Source organism: Lonchura striata, chromosome 12 (genome assembly GCF_050655825.1).
Source record: "Lonchura striata isolate lonStrDom1 chromosome 12, ASM5065582v1, whole genome shotgun sequence".
Taxonomy (NCBI): domain Eukaryota; kingdom Metazoa; phylum Chordata; class Aves; order Passeriformes; family Estrildidae; genus Lonchura; species Lonchura striata.
In genome coordinates this window covers 14,460,555-14,481,448 of record NC_140714.1, presented here as the reverse complement: position 1 = coordinate 14,481,448, position 20,894 = coordinate 14,460,555, and the positions used below count along the sequence as shown (strand labels likewise).

The 20,894-nt window shown below is 49.7% G+C and overlaps 2 protein-coding genes across 3 annotated transcripts; one reads left to right on the top strand and one right to left on the bottom strand.

Moving 5' to 3' along the window:
• Positions 1–111: 111 nt before the first annotated feature.
• On the bottom strand, positions 112–5,821 carry PARP3 (poly(ADP-ribose) polymerase family member 3). Of its 2 annotated transcripts, none has more exons than XM_085590641.1 (11): positions 4,475–5,821; positions 3,728–4,150; positions 3,404–3,529; positions 2,815–3,006; positions 2,324–2,459; positions 1,860–2,086; positions 1,565–1,720; positions 1,339–1,416; positions 926–1,103; positions 566–712; positions 112–451 (listed from the first exon to the last, which is right to left on the bottom strand). In XM_085590641.1, the coding sequence occupies exons 2-11, from the start codon at positions 3,908–3,910 to the stop codon at positions 282–284; spliced, it is 1,593 nt and encodes a 530-aa protein (XP_085446767.1). In that variant the 5' UTR covers positions 3,911–4,150; positions 4,475–5,821; the 3' UTR covers positions 112–281. The 2 variants fall into 2 exon arrangements, with proteins under 2 accessions (XP_085446767.1, XP_085446766.1); XM_085590640.1 differs by having other exon boundaries at positions 3,728–3,965.
• A 61-nt stretch (positions 5,822–5,882) lies between these two features.
• Positions 5,883–20,831, top strand: RBM5 (RNA binding motif protein 5). Its single transcript, XM_021533466.4, has 24 exons — positions 5,883–6,026; positions 6,136–6,580; positions 6,724–6,879; positions 8,823–8,892; positions 9,365–9,438; positions 11,731–11,814; positions 12,237–12,297; positions 12,450–12,515; positions 12,663–12,823; positions 13,852–13,949; positions 14,413–14,500; positions 14,717–14,794; positions 14,886–14,958; positions 15,468–15,553; positions 15,871–15,949; positions 16,208–16,299; positions 16,832–16,996; positions 17,468–17,614; positions 17,694–17,765; positions 18,502–18,681; positions 18,874–18,948; positions 19,382–19,479; positions 19,565–19,694; positions 20,216–20,831. The coding sequence occupies exons 1-24, from the start codon at positions 6,010–6,012 to the stop codon at positions 20,339–20,341; spliced, it is 2,721 nt and encodes a 906-aa protein (XP_021389141.1). The 5' UTR covers positions 5,883–6,009; the 3' UTR covers positions 20,342–20,831.
• Positions 20,832–20,894: the final 63 nt, after the last annotated feature.

Here is a 20,894-nt window from a genome sequence, read left to right as displayed (position 1 = left end):
GAAGGCTTCAGCCCCTCTAGAGTCACCCATGCCATCCCTTCAGGGACCCACTGACACTCTTCCCTACAGCACACCCGCCTTGCTGGGCAGGAAAGCAAGAGCACCACCCGGTGCAAGGCACAGCGCTTTTATTCACAGTCAAAGCAAGCTCAGTCCCCATGCCAGCCTGTCCCTTGCCAAGCCCCAGGTGGGGTGGCTAGAGAATCTAGATCACTGTGCTCTGGGCTGATGGTTGTCACCACCTGGTGCTGGGCCAGGGCCATGGTGCCCTCCAGGCACCCTCAGAAGCGGAGCTGGACAAGGTAGCGGATCCGGCACTGGCTTTCCTTGTAGATGAGGTACTCGCTCTGGCTGAAGGAGGAGTCCTTGTAGGCGGGAATGGGGATGGGCTTGCCCTGGCACACCAGCACCTTCTTGCCATCCAGCAGCACCTCCTCATCCTGTGCAGGATCTGGGCCAGAAGATACCCCAGCACCACATGGAACATGAGATCTGGCCTCTCTCCCCCCTGCCCTGTGTGCACCACAGCCCCGCAGCTGCCACAGCCCTCCTGCCCCCAGCTCACCCGGCTCCGTCCGGCCACAGGCCAGGACACTGTCATAGCCAGCGGGTGGCTGGCACAGCGTGGGGGCATCGCAGGTGATGCGGTAGGGCTTGCCCAGGGCCACCTCCGTCAGGAACATGATGCCAACGTTCTTAGATGTACAGCCCACTGCCATGGGAGAAAAGGGTGGGAATAATAGCACCATCCCTGGTACTCCCATCCGGTTGTGCCCAGGCCACGCTGGAACACAGGGACCAATTGCCATGGCAGGGAAGGGGCTTGGCAAGCCCACAGCTGCCTGGCAGGGGGTACGCAAAGGCGGCCAGGCTCACACAATCCTGTGGGCATCACAAGCAGCCCAGCCCATCCCAGGACCCTCACCATAGCAGGCTGATTTGCTGTTCTCTGAGGCAAAGTAGATGCCCTTGCCCACGCGCCCGCCTGAGTGGGGCATGATGCGCAGCCCACTCTTCAGGATGGCCGCCACCACTGCCACGTTGGTGCCGTGCCAAAGCAGGCGCCGGTGCTCCAGGAGGTCATGGGCCTTGAAACGCTCATCCTGGAGAGATGCAGAGCTAAAGGCTGTCCACAGAGGGACACACATGGGTGCCCAGGACTGCCACCCACCTCCCCAGTGCAACCCCACTGCCCGGCTGGAGGGGCAGGAGACTGGGTGCCTGTTTGGCCCTGGCCAGCTGGGCCGAATGCCCCCTGGGTGGAGAAGCCCCAAAGCAATCCTAGGGTGCAACCATGGCTTCCCTACTGTGACATGGGGAGAATCACCTCCTCCTCACCTCACCATCTCGGGTCACCTGCCAGATGTTGAGAATGTGGAGTTTGTGCCCAGTCTGCGTCACATAGGTCTGGATCAGCTGCCAAGGGAGAGGCAAAAAAGCTGTGTCACTCTAGCAGCCATCTCAGCAATACCCACGGTCCCACTGGGACAGTAGGAACCTTTGGGGTGCCCACAGGCCTAACATAATTGTTTCCCATTATGGGACACTGTGGCACAAGCAGCACCTGGTATTCCTGGGAAGCTGGGTCAAGCAGGGAGAGCTGGCAGCAGAGCAGGGCGTAATCCTGATCCAGTGGGTGGGCGACTTCTTTCTCCTCCTCCTCCTCCTCCTTCTCTTTCTGTGCCTGCAGGCTCTGTGCAACCTCAATGTCAGCCAGCACCTGGCAGGGACAGAGCAGGGACATCCTTACCACCAGTGCTGGGCACTGTGCTGGGGGACCAGGGCAAGCCCAGCCTCCTGCCAGCAGCTCCTGCCCCACCAGGAAGGGATGTCACACACTACGTGCTCTGGCGTCTCACCAACAGCATGTCCTTCTTGGCACGCAGCAGGTCAGGGGAGCTGATGGTGGGTGGCCGTGCCCGTCCAAAGTTGTGTGGGACGATGGTGTAGAAGCGTGAGGAGAGTTCCTCCAGGCAAGTGGCCGGGGGTGGCTGCTCCCTCAGCGCTGCCTCCAGCTCGTCCAGTGCCTCAAAGCCCCTTGCGATCTGCTGCTTGCTCAGCTTCCCCAGAGGCATCTTCTTCACATCTACAGGGAAGGACAAGGTGAACCCATCCACCCCACTTGCCCTGCAGCTACTTCCAAGAACCTCCAGTATCACCATGGGCCAGTGTGGGCACCCAGCATGGGGTGGCCACAGTCCCATCAGGTGCCAGGATATCAGAGGGGATGCTCTAAAATCCATCAACACCTCTACTCTGTTCACCTCCCCACCTGCACCCCCCAGACCGAGCCCATGCCACCCATCAACCCACCACTTCCTACCAATATTCATGGTCTGCATGGCATCCCGGAACATGTCACTGCTGAAGATGAGGGACACCAGGTCCTGTGTGGCTCTGTCCAAGGTGCAGGGCAGCACCCTCTGCTTGCAGACCTTGTCCCCATCCACGGCATCCACCTGCAGACACCCCACATCAGCTGTGGGCCTGCAAGAGGCTGTGGGAGCACAGCACCAGGGCTGCCAGCATCTGTGAGGAGAGCCTGGTCCTGGTACAGCAGAGCAATGGGCAGGTGCTGCCTCCACTTTCCATGGCCAATGCCACCCAGAAGGCCATGTTTCTCATTCGGGATGCCTTCCCACTCCATCTTAATCCATTAGCCCCAAATCTCTGCCAGCAAGCTGTTTCAGCAAGCACCAAGACCCCTGCTCAAAACCCATCCAATCCTGCTGGCCCTCTTGGATGTCCTGGTGTTCAGTGGGCCAAGAGTGCAGTGAGGACCACCCCACCATGATGCAACCTCTCAGTACTCACCCTGAGTGTAGCCTCCACCTCCTGCCCAGCCCCTGGCTGCACCTCAATGAGCGTGTACTTCCCCGGCTGGGCAATGAAGTTCTCCCTTGTTGCCCAGCTGTTCTTGGTCTTCTCCTGAAACTTCTTCTCAAAGACCTTCTTGGCAGCTTCCAGGGAGGCACAGGGCATGAGCTTGGACTGGCCCACCTCTCCCTGGCAGTGGACAACAGTGGTCAGGACCTCCTCTGCACCCCTGCTCCACCAGGCCCATGCCAGTGGAAGCAGGCAGGAACAAGGGGGGCTGTGACAGCAAGGCTGTGGGGCAGTGAGCAGGAATGTGCTGAGCCACCAGCTCAGGAAGACACCCCAGGACTCCTTGCTGGGCTGTCACACTCACATTCACTGCAGGGACAGGTGCCACATGCCCCACGCAGGCTGACTATGTTGTGTGGGAATCCTTGAAGCTCCTCCATTAAAGTGCTACAGCAGGACACTTGGGTGCTTGCTTTGGGACCAGGGACTACCAGGCTCACCCTCAATTTTTGGGGTTCTGAAGGCAGGGTGGGGACAGCTGAGGTGCAGGGGATGAGCAATGCCCAGGTGGACTCACCACACGGCCCCAGTGGCTCCAGACACTGTAGGCACCATCGTGCTCAAGGAGCTGGATGATGTAGAACTTGTTGTTGTTGGCATTGATGTTGGTCTGGTTCAGGGTGCAGTCATAGTCCTCATAGACCTATAGTGAGGGACATGGCCTGGGCTGGTACCTGGGAGCTTTCGGGGAAGGAGGGGGTGCGCAGAGGTCCCAGTGGGAACACACTGGGGTCTGCAAGGAAAACTGGGGCTGACCCTGTGCCAACAGGGCAGAGGCTGGTCTGAGACTCCCCCACCCTTCCCACCCCTGCCCCTCTGAGTACCTGAGCCCCGCTCTCACCCGGGCACCCAGTGCCGTGCTCAGGGGGCACAGCCCATCAATTGTGGCAGGGTGCTTCTCCTTGGGAGCAGTTTTCAGGGTTGCCAAGGTGGAGCTCCAGGTGTCGTCTTCCTCTTCCCGTTTCGGTTTCTTTTCCCTGCTGTCTGGCTGCTCCGAGGAAGAAGCCTGGCGCTTGTAAGCCATGAATGAGCCCCCCGCTGCCACCAGGTCAGCACAGCCTTAATCCCCCAGAAAAATCCTTGGAGACAGCACAGGGAGAGGTGAGAGATGCCATGCTGCCCTTCCCAGAAAGTCCAGTGGCTGTGCCTTGTTTTCCCTATGCCTTCAGCCTACAGCAGGGCTGGAGAAGGGGATGATGCAAACTGTCTCAATCTTGTCCCTGTGTCTAGGGTGGGTGGAAGAACTTCTCAGCACCCTTCAGCCCTTGAGGGACCCCAAAGTGGAAAGAGCCCAGTGACACAGAGCCGAGGGGGAGCACAGGGGAGCTGTGCCCCCACCTCCCCTCACTAGGAGTGTGTCCCCAGGGCTCGGCCAGCTCTGTGCCCCCAGGGATATGCAAGAGGGGAAACAATACAACGACACACCCCAAGACACTAAATGTCATCCCCGCAGTTCCTATCAAGAGCAGCGAAATGCTGTGATTTTGGCAGGAGGGGGCTCGGACAGCCCCTGTCTGCTTTGCGCCCTGCCAGTCCCAGCTGAAGGGGACAGCAATGGGGCAGAGGTACAGGCAGCTGCTGTTCCTACCTGCTCTGCTGCCCCGGGCTGCCTGCCGAGGAGCTGCCGAGAGCCGTCAGGCTGGCTGGGCAGCTGTCCAGAGGAGAAACTTCTTCCTTAGGCAGCACCGACAGACGACAGCGGAAACAGCTGTGCCGCCTCCGGGTAGCGCAAGCACCCTGTGACAGACCTGCCTGCTGCTTGACTGCCTGTGTGTCTGTGTGTCTGTACTGCCTGTGTGTCTGTGCTGCCTGTACTGCCTGTGTGTCTGTCTGTCTGTACTGCCTGTACTGCCTTGTGTCTGTCTGTACTGCCTATACTGCCTGTGTTCTGTCTGTACTGTCTGTACTGTCCCTTGTGCCTGTACTGCCTGTGTGTCTGTCTGTCTGTACTGCCTATGTGTGTGTGTGCCTGCACTGTCTGCACTGTCTGCTTGCACTGCCTGTCTGCCTGCACTGCCTGTACTCTCTGTGTGCCTGCACTGCCTGTCTGCACTGCCTGACTGCTCTGTACTGCCTGCTCTGCCAAGCAGTCCCTGGATGAGCTGTGACCCTGACCCCACCCTGCCCTCCAGCCAGCCCCACTCTGCCATGTTCTGAGACTAACAAAAATGCTTTGAAAAAAATAAAGATGGCACCATTTTGTGTGTTAAATATCTTTTCTTGGGTTCCAAGCCAACACTCAGGGCTGAGGGTCAGGCAGTGAGGGGGACCTGACTGCATTTGAATGTGGTTTGAAGGGTTCTCAACACCTCTGCCTGCTCCGGCCAGCACCGCTGTGCTCCAAAGGGACAGGTCTGGCAGGAGTAGTTGTGCAGGAGCAGGGGATGGTGCTGGGGTCATGGGCAGGGGGCAGAGGGACTCTTTGTGCTGGGAATATGGAAAGGACAATGTTGCTGGGGCCAAAGTCTTGTAGGCTTTGCAGCTCCTGGGCTTGGCCATATGAGCCCAAGCAGTGCAGCAGTGCTATGTCCTGCCTTGGGGCAGAACTTACTTTTAACTGAGGCAGGTGCTCCCCAAAGGGATGGTAGGCTATGACAACTATTCAGCTATTGACAACGGGGAGGAGCTGAGGTTCTTCACTCTGGTGACGAAATTACTCCAGGGGGAACTTAAGATGCCTAAAGGGGCTCCAAGTGGGCTGAGAGGGACTTTGGATGGGGCACATATGACAGCACAAGGGTAGCTGCTTTAAACTGACAGCAGTTTTAGGCTGGACATGAGGAAGCAGTGCGCTGTGGCGAGGCACTGTGAGCTGTTTCGCGGAGCAGCGTCCGGAGTTAAACTGGACAGGGCTGCGAGCACCCCGGTCAGAGCGGGGCAGGCCGGACCGCAGGGCCCTTCATGGCGGCAGCCCCAACTACATTTCCCGGCGTGCCGCGCGGCCGCTGCGCCTGCGCCCGCCTGGAAGCTTCCAGCCGGGGCGCGAGGTGGCTGCTGGGTAGAAGACGGGCGGTCCCTTAGGCGCCATTTTGTGGCGAGGCAGCGAGAGGGACTGCGCGGGTGTGCTCGGCGTGTGGTGCCGGATAGCGCTGTGCCGGGTGCCTGCGGATCCTGGGCGGCGGCATGGGCTCGGACAAGCGGTGAGCGGCGGTGGGAGGGCGAGGGGACACGGGAGGAGTCGGGTGGTGGTGGAGGTCGCGGTCGCGGCGGGCGCTTCACGCTCTGAGCTCGGCCCGCTGTGCCCTGCAGGGTGAGCAGGACGGAGCGGAGCGGCCGCTACGGCTCCATCGTGGAGAGGGAGGACCGCGACGAGAGGGAGTCCCGCAGCCGGCGGAGGGATGACTACAAGAGGTCCAGTGAGGAGCGCCGCGGTGACCGCTACGATGATTATCGCGACTATGATAGCCGCGACTACGACAGCCGAGACTACGACAGCCGCGATAGCCGAGACTGCCGCGACTACGACAGTCGGGACTATGACAGTCGAGACAGCCGGGTCTGCCGAGACTACGACAGTCGCGACAGCCGCGATTGCCGAGACTACGATAGCCGAGATTGCCGCGACTACGACAGCCGGGACAGCCGGGACTACGATTGCCGGGACTACGATAGTCGGGACTGCCGAGACTACGACAGTCGCGATAGCCGAGACTACGATAGAGACTACGACAGCCGCGATTACGATAGCCCCGAGGTGAGCGTGCCGGCAGCCCGGGCTGTGCGGGGAGGGCTCGGGAGCGGGTGCGGCGCTGGGGCGCGGCGGCGGGCGGTGTCCGTGGGGCACTGGGGACCCGCTGCGGGGAATCGCGGTGGCTAACCCGGGGCGCTGGCTTCCAGAGGGAGCGGGAGCGCAGGAACAGCGACAAATCAGAGGACGGATACCATTCCGATGGCGACTACGGCGAGCACGACTACAGGAACGATATTAACGATGAGAAAGAAAGCAAGACCATCATGTTGCGTGGGCTCCCCATCACGGTTACGGAGAACGATGTGAGTAGCCGGGCAGGGCTGTGCCTGCCTTGCCGCCGGGCAGGGCCGTGCCGGAGCGTTGCTGCCATTTTGTTGAGCGCTGCATCATGGTGGCCCCTCTCCAGCGCTGTCGCGCTGCCATTTTGAGTCCTTAAAGCATTTAAACTCCCAGTGTTAAGTAATAGAGGTCAGATCAATGTTAATCGGTCCCTTTCAAACGGAGCGAGTTGCGAATACTTGTTTTTTCACGGATGCTTTCCCTAAGAATGGATTTTAAACTACCTGCTCTTTGCTGCTTTTCTGTATGAGGGGAAGAGACAGATTTTGGTTTTTTTCCGCTTCGCCCCACTGCAGGGAGGGGGGAAGGACACAAAGACAAAGAGGTGTCACTCACCAGTTTTTCTGGTCTTTGTCGAGGCCAGAACTTGTGACCGATGGGGTCACACACAGTCACCGGGCTTCTTAGCGAGCGCAGCCGCGCACAAAGCTGCTTTGTGCGGGCACAGCTGTGGGAGCCAAAATGGCTGCTGCCGAGCTTGGTGCTTACTTGTCTGACGTGTGTAATAAAAAGATGTTAAAACTTTAAGGTTTTCTTATTTATGGTAACTTCTTAGTTTTGTTGTTTTGGGGTTTTTTTTGTTGTTTTTTTTTTTTTTTTTTTTTACTGGTTAATTTGGTTACCAAGCTAAAAGCACACTAGTGTTATTTGAGGGGTAAAAGCTGAACTATCACAGTTTGTTTTCAGTCAAGACTCCACCTCTGCCTCCGATGTGTATATGCCTTAATTGCTAGCACAGAGAATACATTGCACCATTTCTGCAATGGAGATTTTTTTTCCTTTGCTTTTTCGTTGATTACTTTTTACCCTTCTGATACTGAAGGTTCCTAATCACTGTATACTGCCCTAACATTTTCATGAGTGTTTGAAATCAAGTATAGGTTCCTGCATACAAATGGAACAGCCCAGTCAGACGATACACAGAACACTCTAGAGCAGTTCTTGTTTCTGAGATACTGATAGCTCTACAGTTGTGCAGTAACTGTAGCATAATTTATACTTAAGTTTAATTCCGGACTCAGAGTGTAAACAATGCATCTTGGAATGTAGAGTTAAAGTCTTATGTTAACATTACTTCTGCTTGTATACACAATTTTATTTTTCCCTACATTTTTCATAAGAAAAATTCACTTGCATATCTGATATTATTTCCAGTCAGTATATAAATAGGCAACTTTAGATAAGTTTTGATTCTGCTGACAAGCCCTGTTGCATGTAATATAGTTAGAATTCTGTGAAAGCTGCTGAAAAACCTTGTGTCTCCTGCTCTAGAGTTAAAAAATTTGTTAGTATTTGTTTTTCTTCCATGCTTCTGCATAGTGGTTGAGGCTGCCTGTGCCACAGCAGCTTTGTTACACCTGAAGAACTGACATTTCCTTAGCTTTTTATTTGATGACATGTTCTTCACAAATCTACTTTATCCTGAAAAACCAATGGAAATCATTTAAAGGATGTGATCTTTAGCACGAAGCTTAGGAATATGTTTATCATGGAGCCTTGCAGTGCAGGCTTCTTGTTTTTCATTGCTAGGAGCAAAGGCTTTCTAGACATGTAGGGAGAGGGATACTGGCAGTGTTCTTTTTAAAATCTTGGGATCATGCACCGTCTTTGCCAAATACTGTCCAAATAACCTGAGAACACACAATCGTAAGAATTCAGGTTCTGGATGGTTCAGTGTCCTGAATGGGGATTACAGTTGGTTTGGCATGTAGCAGAAGATTATGTGGACTTTAAAGCTCATCCAGTCCCCTGTTGGGTTCTCAGTAAATGTTTTCTCTGTCTTTGAGATAGTGTTGAAAACATGGTTTTGTCTATCTCTTTCATGGTACTGCAAGGTAGGTGGTTTCTGTGACTTCTGTCTGCCAAGTTATGAAAATTTTAACTGTTGCATCAACATCTCCTGCAGATTCGTGAACTTATTGAGTCCTTTGAAGGTCCTCAGCCTGCAGACGTGAGGCTGATGAAAAGAAAGACAGGTGAGAGCTCTTAATCCAGTTTTTGACATCACCTTCCTCTTCCCCAGCCCAAAAGAGTATCCAGAATTGTCCCCAAACTGCAAGCACATGAAATAAAAAAAAAAGGTTTGCCATGGCTAAGGAATGTGGCTTTTTGGAAGACTTAGATAGCTGGTCAACATGTTAAAAGAAGTCTGTCTACAGGGGGTTTTGTTAACAGGTATTGGTAAGTAATAATAGTGTAAACCCATTTAATAGTATGTAGTCTGTTGCATGGTTACCCTTAAACATGGATTCAAATCGAGTGAAATGTAGCCAGTTAAGGCAGCTTGGTTCCTTGCCATGGCAAAATAACGAGCAGATCCCAGCAGTTGACGTCGCATTTGTAAAGCTGCTTTGTCATGAAGTAATGAAGCAGTTGGAGAGAGATTCACCTGTTTTAAAGGAACTGACTAACACAAGTATCCCGTCTATATCTGAATGCTGTCTCTAGGTGTAAGCCGTGGTTTCGCCTTCGTGGAGTTTTATCACTTTCAAGATGCTACCAGCTGGATGGAAGCCAATCAGGTTGCTTCACTCACCAAGTCTAGATATTCCTGAAAATGGAACAAGTCTGTACAGTTTAATGAGCAAAAAAAAAAAGGAAAAAATAGAGGTGGAAGGAGTGGTTTGTTCCATAACAGTGATTTAAAGAATAAAAGCTTTGTATATATTAAAATTTGTAACAGATAAGATAAAATTAGGAGAGAAAGTTCTACTTTGGTAAAAGGTGCCATTGTTTTAAATGACTTGGTTTCCATTTAATTGGCTTACGATTTGGCCAGTAGTCGTTAAAAAACCCTAGCATATTTCCACTTGATGTTTCCTTCTCTGTTGTCAGAGAAAGCACCACAACTCTGTGGTGAATTGTCAGTTATTGGCAATAATCTGTTACCCCAGTTAAATAGGGGGAACTGGCTCTTCTAGAGGAAAAAAGCATATTCATTTCAACTAAATTAGGCAGACAGTGAGATCTCAGATCTGTTAGGTTCTGTATTTTGGCTTTTTTTGTTACTATGACTTGATTAGGAGCCAAAATGCAGTTAGAATCCTCTGGTTTGTTTTCCCATGAGATTTTCCTGTAGCACTGCAAACAGTTTCACTTGCTTTTGTTACTTTTTTGAGTATTCATAACAGATTTTAACAACAGAACTTAAAAATACTCTCAAAGCAAGCAATGTGACAAAACACTGATTTTTTTTTTCCTTGCACCTGAATATTTGATGCAGCAGTCCTGTGACAACATTATGACTGTTTTTCTACTTTGTTGATGTTATAATAAAGAAATGGCACCATCGTGGGTTCATGGCAGTTCCAGCAGATGGAACTTGTCATATGCCTTGTGCTGGAATAGTGTTTCATATGTCCCACACTATGGGTGAGATCCCCAGCCAGAGAGCAGCTTTCAAATTCTGTTTCCTGACGTGCTGCTCAGTAGGGCAGGTGGCTACAGGGGAAAGACTAATACCAAGAAATCACTGCTGAGCATATTTTCAGAAATCAATTTTTTTTAATATATACAAAGCTGAACTGATGCATAATTTATTGAAATACACTCAAATTCACTCCAGTAAGCAGCCACCTTAGTAGTAGGGAAAACATAGGCTGTCCCCAGCAGCCGGGTTGCTGACTGTTAGATGACAGAACGATGTATTGCAACTATGCCAGCAGCCTTGTTTCTATGTGTGCACATCCAGTGAGTGCTGGGCCCTCCAACCCTCCCTCCTGCCGGTAGGAGCAATGGCTTTGCCCTGTTCAGTCGTGCAGAATGTGAGAGCCTTATTCATGCTACATGCTAGATCTGTGTCAGACCCTGTTACCAAAAAAGCCACTGGTCCTGACACTGGTACCTCTGCAGAAAGCCAACCTGCTATAAAAATGGTTCTGCCGTTGCAGTGTCTGGGGTGTGGCCTCTAATATGCAGTGCCTCACATGTGCTTCCACCTGTTTGACCAAAATATGTTGATAGCCATATTTTGAAAGGTCATTCTGCATACCCACGCTTGGGAAAGCGTGAGGCTGAGAGTCAAGGCTTCTTAATAGCTGTAAGTTCCTAACTCCTCTGAAGTCAGAGTGAGAGGACATGCTGAAAGCATTATGAACTTTTCCTACCCCTGGAGAAGCTTCACGTGCAATCTAGTTACTCATTTTGGAGAGCTCTTGCCTGAATGAAGAACACAAACATCTTGTGCAGGCTTCCAATTGAACTGATGCAGTAGTCAAATGAAACCACTCTTGAGTTATGTTTCCGTTGATGGCACTTGTAATCCAGCCTTCAAGAAGTCTAAGCAGGGTCCCTTTGGGAGGAATTACTGTATTTTCAAGGGGACACTTCTGAAGTGTGCTTGGAAAAGTAAATCCAAATGTGGTTAAAAGGTCTGGGGTGTTTGGAGTAGGGGACAAAGTGAAGCAGTCACCTAAGGACATGTTTAAAAAGTCTCTCAGTGCTATACCAGAAGTGAATAGAAATGTGGGGGCAAAGAGACTTCTAAAAATGTGTTGATCTGAATGCAGCAGATTAGGACTCTGTCTCCTTCGAGACACTTCCTGGTTCCATGTCAGCGTTTAGTGTTTGGCAGCTTTTTCTACACTCCCTGATTCTGTTTATCTTTGCTCCACATCCCATTCTCTTACTGCCCTCGTCCTCCTCTCTGCAGGATTGGATGGGCAGGGTGTAGGTGGCGGTGGTTGTCCTCCACATCCTCCCCATATGTTGTCCATTTAATTCAGGAGCACTGATTCCTCCGAAGGGTGCTCTGCCATGGGAAAATGGACATGTGTGTTTTGATACAGGAATAATTGAAACCACTTTTTTTGCAGAAAAAGCTGGTGATCCAAGGGAAGCAGATTGCAATGCACTACAGCAACCCAAGGCCTAAATTTGAGGACTGGCTCTGCAACAAGGTACAACACACTTTCTGTGTGAGAGTTTGTCTTGCTCTAGAGCTCACCAGTTGCTCAGTGGTTTAAAGAAAGTGACACCTGAATCAAACCTGTTCCTGCTCCACATAAAGTTAAATTATGCCCCAGGATGCGTTCCCTTCTAAAGCTGCTTTTAGTAACTTGTTGTGACTATGTCTGGGATCGTAAGCCAAAGACTACACAGTTAAAATAACTAATTTGGGATGGCTAGGGAGAAAGTAGCTGGAATGTTCTGAAAAGCAGCTGTGGTACAGATAAGGATGGCTTTTGATGTTCTGGATTATTCTGGTGGGTTAGCTTTGTTGTGCTACTTTGTGTGAATGTCTGAGTTTTGTTAGTGTACAGCAAATGCAGTGTTACTAAAATTACCCAAGTTCTTACTAGGCTTCTCTTGTTTGTCACAGTGCTGCCTTTACAACTTCAGAAGGAGACTAAAATGCTTCCGCTGTGGAGCGGACAAATTTGGTACGTTACCATGATCTCTTTTCAGTTAGTGGGAAATTTTCTAGCCTGTGTAAGAACCAGAGTTCCATGTGGGTTCTAGACTGGCTTATGAAATGCTGAGCTTGAAGTGAATGAGCCATGTCCTGACTGAAATATTTTCTCTTCATACAAAGATTCAGAACAGGAGGTACCACCCGGGGCAGCAGAAGCCGTTCAGTCTGTGGATTATTACTGTGATAGTAAGTGATCTTTGACTTACTCTAGAATGTGAAATGTAAACACACATACTAAAAATCCTTTCTGTACCTCAGCCTGCCAGCTGAAGGACTTGAAATACTCTGCAAAGCCGTGGTGTGCACTGCTAATGTAATCCCTTTTCTCCTCAGCCATCATTCTTCGAAACATTGCTCCTCACACAGTAGTGGAATCCATCATGACTGCCTTGTCTCCATATGCATCTCTGGCAGTCAATAATATTCGTCTCATCAAAGACAAGCAGACTCAGCAGAACAGAGGCTTTGCGTTTGTGCAGCTGTCTTCCGCTATGGTGAGGACTTTACTGGTGCTCTGGAGAGGAACAGCTGGTTAGCCACCTTCTCTCCCTTGGAGCATATAGGGCCCTGAGCTGTCTGAAGGACTGCCCCCCCTTCAAGGAGGGTTGATGGACACTGTGTGTCAAAGCTGATAATACGTAGCTGCAGTTTGAAAGGTGGTGGGATGTTTGGAGCACGTAGAAAATCTATTTTGGTACCAGAGTTCTGTTCTGGATTGCAGCCTAGCTTCATGCTTGGATTGCAGAAGTTCTGGTGCAGGATCATACTTTGTTGACGGATTCGAAGATCTGGGGCATACAGTGTGGGAACAGGTGCACAGAATTAGGCTTCTTCCACCTTGAGAGGAGGAGGCAGATGTTGCTCTTCTTAGCAGCATCTAGTGGGAGGGTGTAAAGACAGCAGAAACATATTCTCAAGGATACGTAAGGATAGGACAATGGGGAGCAGCCATAAATTGAAACATGAGAAGCTGCAGAAGTACAAGAAAAGCCTAAGTTTCAGAGCAGTCATATGCTGGCATGGGGTCCATGAAGGGCAGTGGATGTGACACTGAGGGATGTGGCATAGCAGTGGACTTGGCAATGCTGGGTTAACCATTGGACTTGATGATTTTAAAGGTCCTTTCCAACCTGAATAATTCATTGAGTCTGTACATCAAACTCGAGCAGCAGTGTGATCTGTTTGGACCTGCTTTTGTCAGAGGAAAGCAGGTGGTTGGATTAAAACAGGTGCCCAATCTGAGTTTTTGCTGATGTCCCATTTAGAGTAGTTTGTATCTTGATAAAGCTAAGCTTTTGGAACATATTTAATACTATGTGACCCAGGGAAATGCTCAGCATTTTCACTTGAGCTGTTAGGGGTCTCACTGTGCTCTTCTTCATATGTGTAATGTAAGGAGATGCAGGTGTTTTTACATCTTTAGCTCTTCTCAGTGGCTCTACATGAAAAGATAGAGTTTGGGGGACTTCTGAATCTCCCTCGGTAAACTGCCCTTCGTAATAATGAGTATTTTTTGTTGTAGGATGCATCTCAACTGCTACAGATTTTACAAAGTCTTCAGCCACCGTTAAAAATTGATGGCAAAACAATTGGTGTTGACTTTGCAAAGAGTGCCAGAAAGTGAGTGTGATAGCAGTCAATTGCATTTTTTTTTTTGCTATTTTTTAAAATTCACTTACCCACCCCTTCCCTGTATATTGAATGGTTTCTGCTTGTCACCCACGCTTTTATTAAGAAAATTCGAACTCCAAAATTCTGCTTCCCAGAAGTCACTTGTGTTGCATGCATCCTGCTTTCACTCGGAGAGTGAAAGCAGTTTCCAGTCCTCTGAAGATAACACTGTAACTGTTCGTGTGCACAGCACATTTGTTTCCTAGAGACCTTCTGACTTATTACTGATTCTACAACAATGAACCTGAAGTCCCTTTACTTGCCAAGCAATGTTTTGGCTCATTCATTGCATTCCGAATGTTTTATAACTGCCAAGAAATCCATGTGTGAGGGCAGACTCCGCCTCCTTGCATAGGGAGACACTTCAGTAAAAAGCAGTACTTACTCAGGTGCCTGATTTTTGTGATTGCAGAGACCTGCTTCTCCCAGACGGTAACAGAGTCAGCGCCTTCTCTGTGGCAAGTACAGCCATTGCTGCAGCTCAGTGGTCATCCACTCAGGTATGGTTTGGAGTCCTGCTTTCCTGAAAATTAAAATGTGGACCATGTAATTGCCCTGCTGGCCATGTGCTTGGTTTAGTTGTTTAATGGCAGATCCAGCCATGAAAAGATCTGTTCCACACACAGTCAGTTTGGAGCCTAGGCAGTGGGGTGCGTTAAATTACTTAATAAAGTTTTTTACCGCTCCCTGACAAATACTATCTTTGGGAATTTCAGCCACAGACTGGAGAGGGCAGCACCCTTGACTACAGCTATCTCCAGTCAGGACAGGATGGATACTCACAGTATGCTCAGGTTAGTAGTACAGATGTGCTCTAACCAGCAGGTTGTCATAATTTGGGCATGCACTTTACTCACCTTGTGTTGTCATTATTTCCCTTTACAGTATTCCCAGGATTATCAGCAGTACTACCAAAATCAAGGAGGAGTATTGGACACAGACACAGCTACCATAACAGGTAGTGCTTCCAGCATCTTAGAAGCAGTTGTTTGTAAATATAATTTTGCAGTAGTATTTTGCCTATTTTTGTGATTTTGCTGTGCAGAAGACTTGGCTCATTCTGCTCTCAGGATGTCTGAGGATGCATTACTGGAGAGCTGTAACAGATTTGTTGTAGTGGAACCTCTCATGCAAGATGAGAGAGAAGTCTCTGTTTTAGACTGTTGACAAAGGCCTTGAACTTACGCTAGCAGTGTTAGCAGCTCTAGCAAATGTTCAGCACTAACAGCGGTAGAGGCCAGGAATTGCTGACTTTGGGAGCACAATATTTCCTCCTGAAAAGGAAACTATTCCTTGTCTGGGTAGAAGATACCCACTGTGTATCTATCTCTTTTAGAATGTTTATTGCCTTGTTTGGCTGCTGGAGCTGGAATTAGTAGCTGAAACTATAAAGAAAGTAATTTTAGCCCTAGGATGCAGTAGTTTTACAAATTAGTTCGCTTATGCATTGCTGCTGTCTTTTGGCAGGAGCTCCGGTCACTACAACGACGGCTGCAGTCGTGTCCCAGAGTCCTCAGCTGTATAATCAGCAGACAAACTCACCTGATTCTCCGGTAATTACAGCACTGATGAGTCCTTGCTTTCAAAGCCTGCGATAGGTGGCTTAGCTGTAGCCTTTGATTTTTTAAGTGGGTGGTACAGCAAAGCTTCTGAGTGTCCTTGGGTTAGTCACAGTGCTTGTGGTCATAAGTCACCTGCCACTTCTTCTCTGGGATGGTTTGTTCTTTGCTAAAGGTGAGTGCCAAGCATGCTGGTGAGGAGGAGTTAGCTGTCGTACGCGTAGGGTGCGCTGCTCACACCTTGGCTCGCTGTCCTTGTTTTCTTGGTGACAGATTTTCTAATTGAGGTATGTGATTTGGGTTTTTTTCAGACCCAATCAGCACCACCTACCACTAGCAGTCAGGCACAGGCGGCTCCTCCGACTGGCGTAGTGCCTGGAACCAAGTACGGTAAGTGCTTGGGAGCTGCTCCTGGGGACAGGTTTCTGTCACTGTAGCAATAAAACTCGGCTTTGGCCAAGTGCTCCATCACCCTGTCATGGTGAAGCTGCCCCTGGAGAGCGTTGGCTGCACGGGTGATTAAGAGCCCTTTACAGACGTGTCTGCCGTTGTGGCTTCTGTAATCTCCGAATTTTACCTGAAATGTAGAAAGATACCTGTCTGAATTCGTCTGGAACGACCATGTCCCACACTTTAATTTTTTTACAGCTGTCCCTGATACTTCCACCTACCAATATGATGAATCTTCAGGATATTATTATGATCCTATAACAGGGCTCTACTATGATCCTAATTCCCAGGTAAACACAAGTTCTTCCCACATGTCTTAATTGTTAAGGTCCATTAGTTTCCTATCATCATACGAGTGACATTTGAAGTGCACAACGTACCAAATATTGCAGATAACTCTCAGCAGTGTGTGTAGGGCTGGGACTTGATTTCCCTCTGGTGTAGCTCTGCATTTTTCTCTCCTTAATTTTCCTCCACACTTGGCCCATATAGGATTAGCACTTGTCACAGCCACTGTAACTGAGCTATTTCGTTGCGGAGTGCCCAGCAAAGTGCACCCAGCTCTGGGCTCTGGTGGGTCGTCTCTTGGGAGAAGCAAAAGATTCTCCATAACGCTGTTGGGCAGAGCAGCCCGTGTTTTGGGACAGAGGCTTCAGCCACTTCCTGCCTTTCGACTCCTCTGTGGAGTCTGCAGAACTTGTTTGGACTCTACAAAACGCCTTCCCGTGTGGTGCAGTAGTGTGAATCAGCTTGTTTGGGTTCTCCCGTGGACACTGAGCTTGTGTGAGGAGTTTAACTGTCTGCCTCTCCTTCCTCTGGCAGTATTACTACAATGCCTTAACCCAGCAGTACCTGTACTGGGATGGCGAAAAGGAGACCTACATGCCTGCAGCAGAAGGTGTCACGTACCAACAGACAGCTACCACAACCACCACCAAAGAAGTGAAAGAGAAGAAAGAGAAGCCTAAGAGTAAAACAGCCCAACAGGTGAAAGACGGAATGGGATCATAACTGGGATAAAGTCTTCTCTGTGGAATGGGATATTTCTCCTTTCTCATGAGAAAGGAAATCCTAGGTTATTCAGTGGGGTGCATGCCTTCAATTTGCAGGCACTGTGGGGGGCTGAGGAGAGGTGGAGTTGGCAAGGCTTCAGTGCAGAAATAAGCTCTGCATAGGAGGAGTGCTTATGAAATCCTGCCAGGATCAGTGGGAGTATAACTGAGCCATCACATAGAGGATTAGCTTGATAAGAAGGGTTTGTACAGTAAAAGCAGCAAGTGGTGTTATCTTTGAATGCTGTATACAGGGAAACACCTGCACTACATCCAGTGTTCTGTGGTTTAAAAATAAAAGATAGTGGGTTGTTTTGTTCTGAAACTGCATGTGAGGTTGAACGGGTGTCATAAGAGATTGATCGTTTTGAGAGGATCTGTGTGAGCAAACCACTCTGCATTTCAGATTGCTAAAGACATGGAGCGCTGGGCAAAGAGTTTGAACAAGCAGAAAGAGAACTTCAAGAATAGCTTCCAGCCACTGAGTACCAGGGAGGAGGAGCGTAAGGAGTCAGCAGCTGCAGATGCTGGCTTTGCCCTCTTTGAGAAAAAGGTGAAGGTCTTGGCAGTGGTGTGTGGTGGGGTTCTTGTGACAGAGAGCTCCGTGCTCATGGCATTCTTGTCTCATCCAGGGAGCTCTGTCAGAGCGACAGCAGATCTTGCCAGAGGTGTTGAAAAATGGAGATGATGAAAATCCGCTAAAGGTGAGTATGGTAGAGGAGCTCTAGCCAAAACTTGCTTTCAAACCTGGATTTCCATGGTATTACCTGTAAAAAGTGGTGCTGATGATTGCAGTGGTGTGGTGCAAGTGCTGTAGGCTGGGTGACTGAGATGCACCTAGGACAGCTGTGATTCTTTTTACCCTTGAGTTCAGTTGGGGTTTTGAGGTTTCTACATAGGCTGTACTGAGAAGTTTTGTTTGGCTCGTGAGAACTGTCTTGCAGCCACTGTGGTTGTACTTCTTTTGAGTTGCAGTATTTCAAAGTGTGGGCCCAGTACTTAATAGACAGGAACCCTGCAACAGATGGCAGAGAAGGCTGAAATACTAAACACCTTTGTTTCAGTCTTCACTGCCAAGGCCAGCCCTTAGGAATCCCTGACCCAGGGAACATGAGAAAAAAGAGTGAGAGTGCTAGCTTTCTTGAGCACTGGAAGGTTTCCTAGAGAGACTCTGGAGTCTCCTTTCCTAGAGATGCTCAGAGGTCATCAAGACACAGTCCTGAGCAGTATGTGCTTGGAGCAGACCCTGTTTAAGCAGGAGGATTGGAGACTGGATGACCTCCAGGGGTCCTATCCAACCTCAGGCATTCTGTGATTTCATCCTTAGTAATGGGAGCATGCTGTTCCTCCTGTGATACACATTTGCAGCCTTTGTTCCCTCTTTGTGCTCTCTGAACTGTGGCACTGTTGCACTCCCCTAATGCTGTCTTTCATTTTCAGCGTGGCCTTGTGGCTGCCTACAGTGGTGACAGCGATAATGATGAGGACTTGCTGGAAAGAATGGAGAATGAGGAGGAGAAGCTGACTGACTGGAAGAAGATGGCTTGTCTGCTGTGTAGAAGGCAGTTCCCAAACAAAGATGCTCTGATTCGTCACCAGCAGCTGTCTGACTTGCACAAGGTAGTTACACTACGTAGTGAGAAAAACACTGGGTTGTCATAGTTCGGTGTGTAAACCAAAACCATGAGGCATGTTGCTGTTTGGAAAACTGTTTTTCTTAAAGCAGAAATCTGCAGGTAGATTGTTGCTCTCCTTTAAGAAGAGCTGTCGTACATTTCATGTTGTTGAAGTGAATCTCTCTTCTTGTTTCAGCAAAACATGGATATCTACAGGAGATCAAAGCTTTCCGAGCAGGAACTTGAAGCCTTGGAGCTGCGTGAGAGAGAGGTCAGTGTTGAGATGAGCAGATGAGTAGCTAATGGAAAACCTGTGCAGGTGATCTGTTGAGCTCTCCTCATCCTGACACACGTCACTCGAGATAATCCTGTAAGCCAACCCCTTTTCCAGTCAGTGTTCAGAGCTGCCATGTGAGATGGAGTGTCCTGTATCCCACAGATCTGGCTTTGCATGGAAGGCTCATTCTACCTCTAGCTCAGGGCTGCCAAACTGGGGCTAGAAACCTGCAAGTCTCTTCCTGCCCCAGTGCTGATTCAGATGGTGCTCCAGGGATTTGGGTCTTAGGCTCTGCTGTTGGTGGTACTGGTATTAGTGGGCTGCAGTCTACAGTGTTCAGTAGTAGCAGGAGTTTATCTGACCCCCATAGCTCAAAGCTGAACAAAAGTGTCTTGAAATCTATGCTAACTGTAGTTGCTTTATGCAGATGAAATACAGAGACAGAGCAGCTGAGAGGAGGGAAAAGTACGGTATCCCTGAGCCGCCGGAGCCCAAGCGCAAGAAGGTCTACGATGCAGGCACAGTGTATGTATCTGAAAGCTCCTCTGCAGCTGCCTCAGTGCACCCTGAGCAGTGTGGGTAACTTGTTAACTCTTCTCTTCTTCTGCAGGAATTACGAGCAGCCCACCAAAGATGGCCTTGACAACAGTAATATCGGCAACAAGATGCTGCAGGCCATGGGCTGGAGGGAAGGTTCGGGCCTGGGAAGAAAATGCCAGGGCATCACAGCTCCCATTGAGGTAAGTCAGAAGGGATGTCTCCTTGAGGAGGGTTGGTGCCTTTGTTTTTTTCTTTGTTTAACCAGAAGTGCTTTCTGCTGAATAGCTCTGAAGGAATAAACTGCCAGCCACTGCAAAGCTGCCTCTATTTATGTTGGCTCTTGCTCATGCTTGTCCCATTGGATGCTGAAGCAGAGGCATGGCTGTGACTTCCTTCATTTGGTATTTGACTCCTGAGGCACTGTGGCCCCAGTACACCAGGAGGGGCTGCCCTCCCTCCAGTTGTTGCTTTTCCTGGCCTTGCCTGTGCTCCAGCTTGTGCGTTAGGAACTGTTGTGTGCAGTTGGAGTGGGGCCAGAGTAGTGCGAGGTACGGGGTATTACATGTGCTCCAGTCTCTTGGTGTCCGTGGTGGTATTTATGGCTGTAGAGATTCCCAGGGAAGTTCGGGAAGCTGGCTGGATTGATGGGGTCTTTGGTGGTGTCCTCGTGGTGCTTTGGCCACTCACTGCAGAGCTGAAGTGTGTCTCTCTTCCCTTGCAGGCCCAAGTACGAATGAGAGGAGCTGGCTTGGGAGCCAAGGGCAGCTCCTATGGTGTCTCCACGGCAGATTCGTACAAAGATGCGGTGCGGAAAGCCATGTTTGCTCGGTTCACGGAGATGGAGTAACCCCTCTGGCCTGCAGAGCATTCTTGTTAGCAAGAACTGACTGTTAAACTCCATAGCCTTGGTGACCTGGCTGTATCTTGGCTTTGGTTTAGAGTTGACCATTTCATTCCCTTGGACATTGTTCCCTGCTCAGCATGTAACAAACACTTCCATGAGCAGATTGTTTGGACTGACTCAACGTCATGCTGGAGAGCTCCTGGTTAGACCAAAGGGGATGGCTGATCTTTATATGGTCGTGTATATAGTGTAATGTATTCTGTGTTTTAGCATGTTGTCCAGGTACTGCTCCTGCCCTCTGGAGCAGCAGCAGGGCCTGTTAGCTGTGCTTTCAAACTGTCTCTGCTCTCCTTTTGTTGTATTGTCTGTGGTTTTTTTGAGAATTTTCCTGTACATTTTGTATGATACATCTTTGTATAGACTTTTTGAAGACTTTGATTCTAGTTGCCAATTTGGCTCATTTCCAAATGAAATACATCCAAAAATTATCCTATTTCTGTTTCTCAGTGGGTGAATGAAGAATTAAGTTGCCAGTGCTACTTGTCCTTTCTGTCAT

What these genes read in the sequence shown, in the direction of transcription:
- RBM5 (XM_021533466.4), top strand. An exon ending in ATGATGAAAATCCGCTAAAG is followed by an intron (nt 17,766 to 18,501) that starts GTGAGTATGGTA and finishes TTTCATTTTCAG; the next exon opens with CGTGGCCTTGTGGCTGCCTA. An exon ending in TGGAGCTGCGTGAGAGAGAG is followed by an intron (nt 18,949 to 19,381) that starts GTCAGTGTTGAG and finishes TGCTTTATGCAG; the next exon opens with ATGAAATACAGAGACAGAGC.
- PARP3 (XM_085590641.1), bottom strand. Translation starts at nt 3,910, where the DNA reads ATGGCTTACAAGCGCCAGGCTTCTTCCTCGGAGCAGCCAGACAGCAGG. An exon ending in AGGTGACCCGAGATGGTGAG is followed by an intron (nt 1,104 to 1,338) that starts GTGAGGAGGAGG and finishes GCATCTCTCCAG; the next exon opens with GATGAGCGTTTCAAGGCCCA. An exon ending in CTGTGGCCGGACGGAGCCGG is followed by an intron (nt 452 to 565) that starts GTGAGCTGGGGG and finishes CTTCTGGCCCAG; the next exon opens with ATCCTGCACAGGATGAGGAG.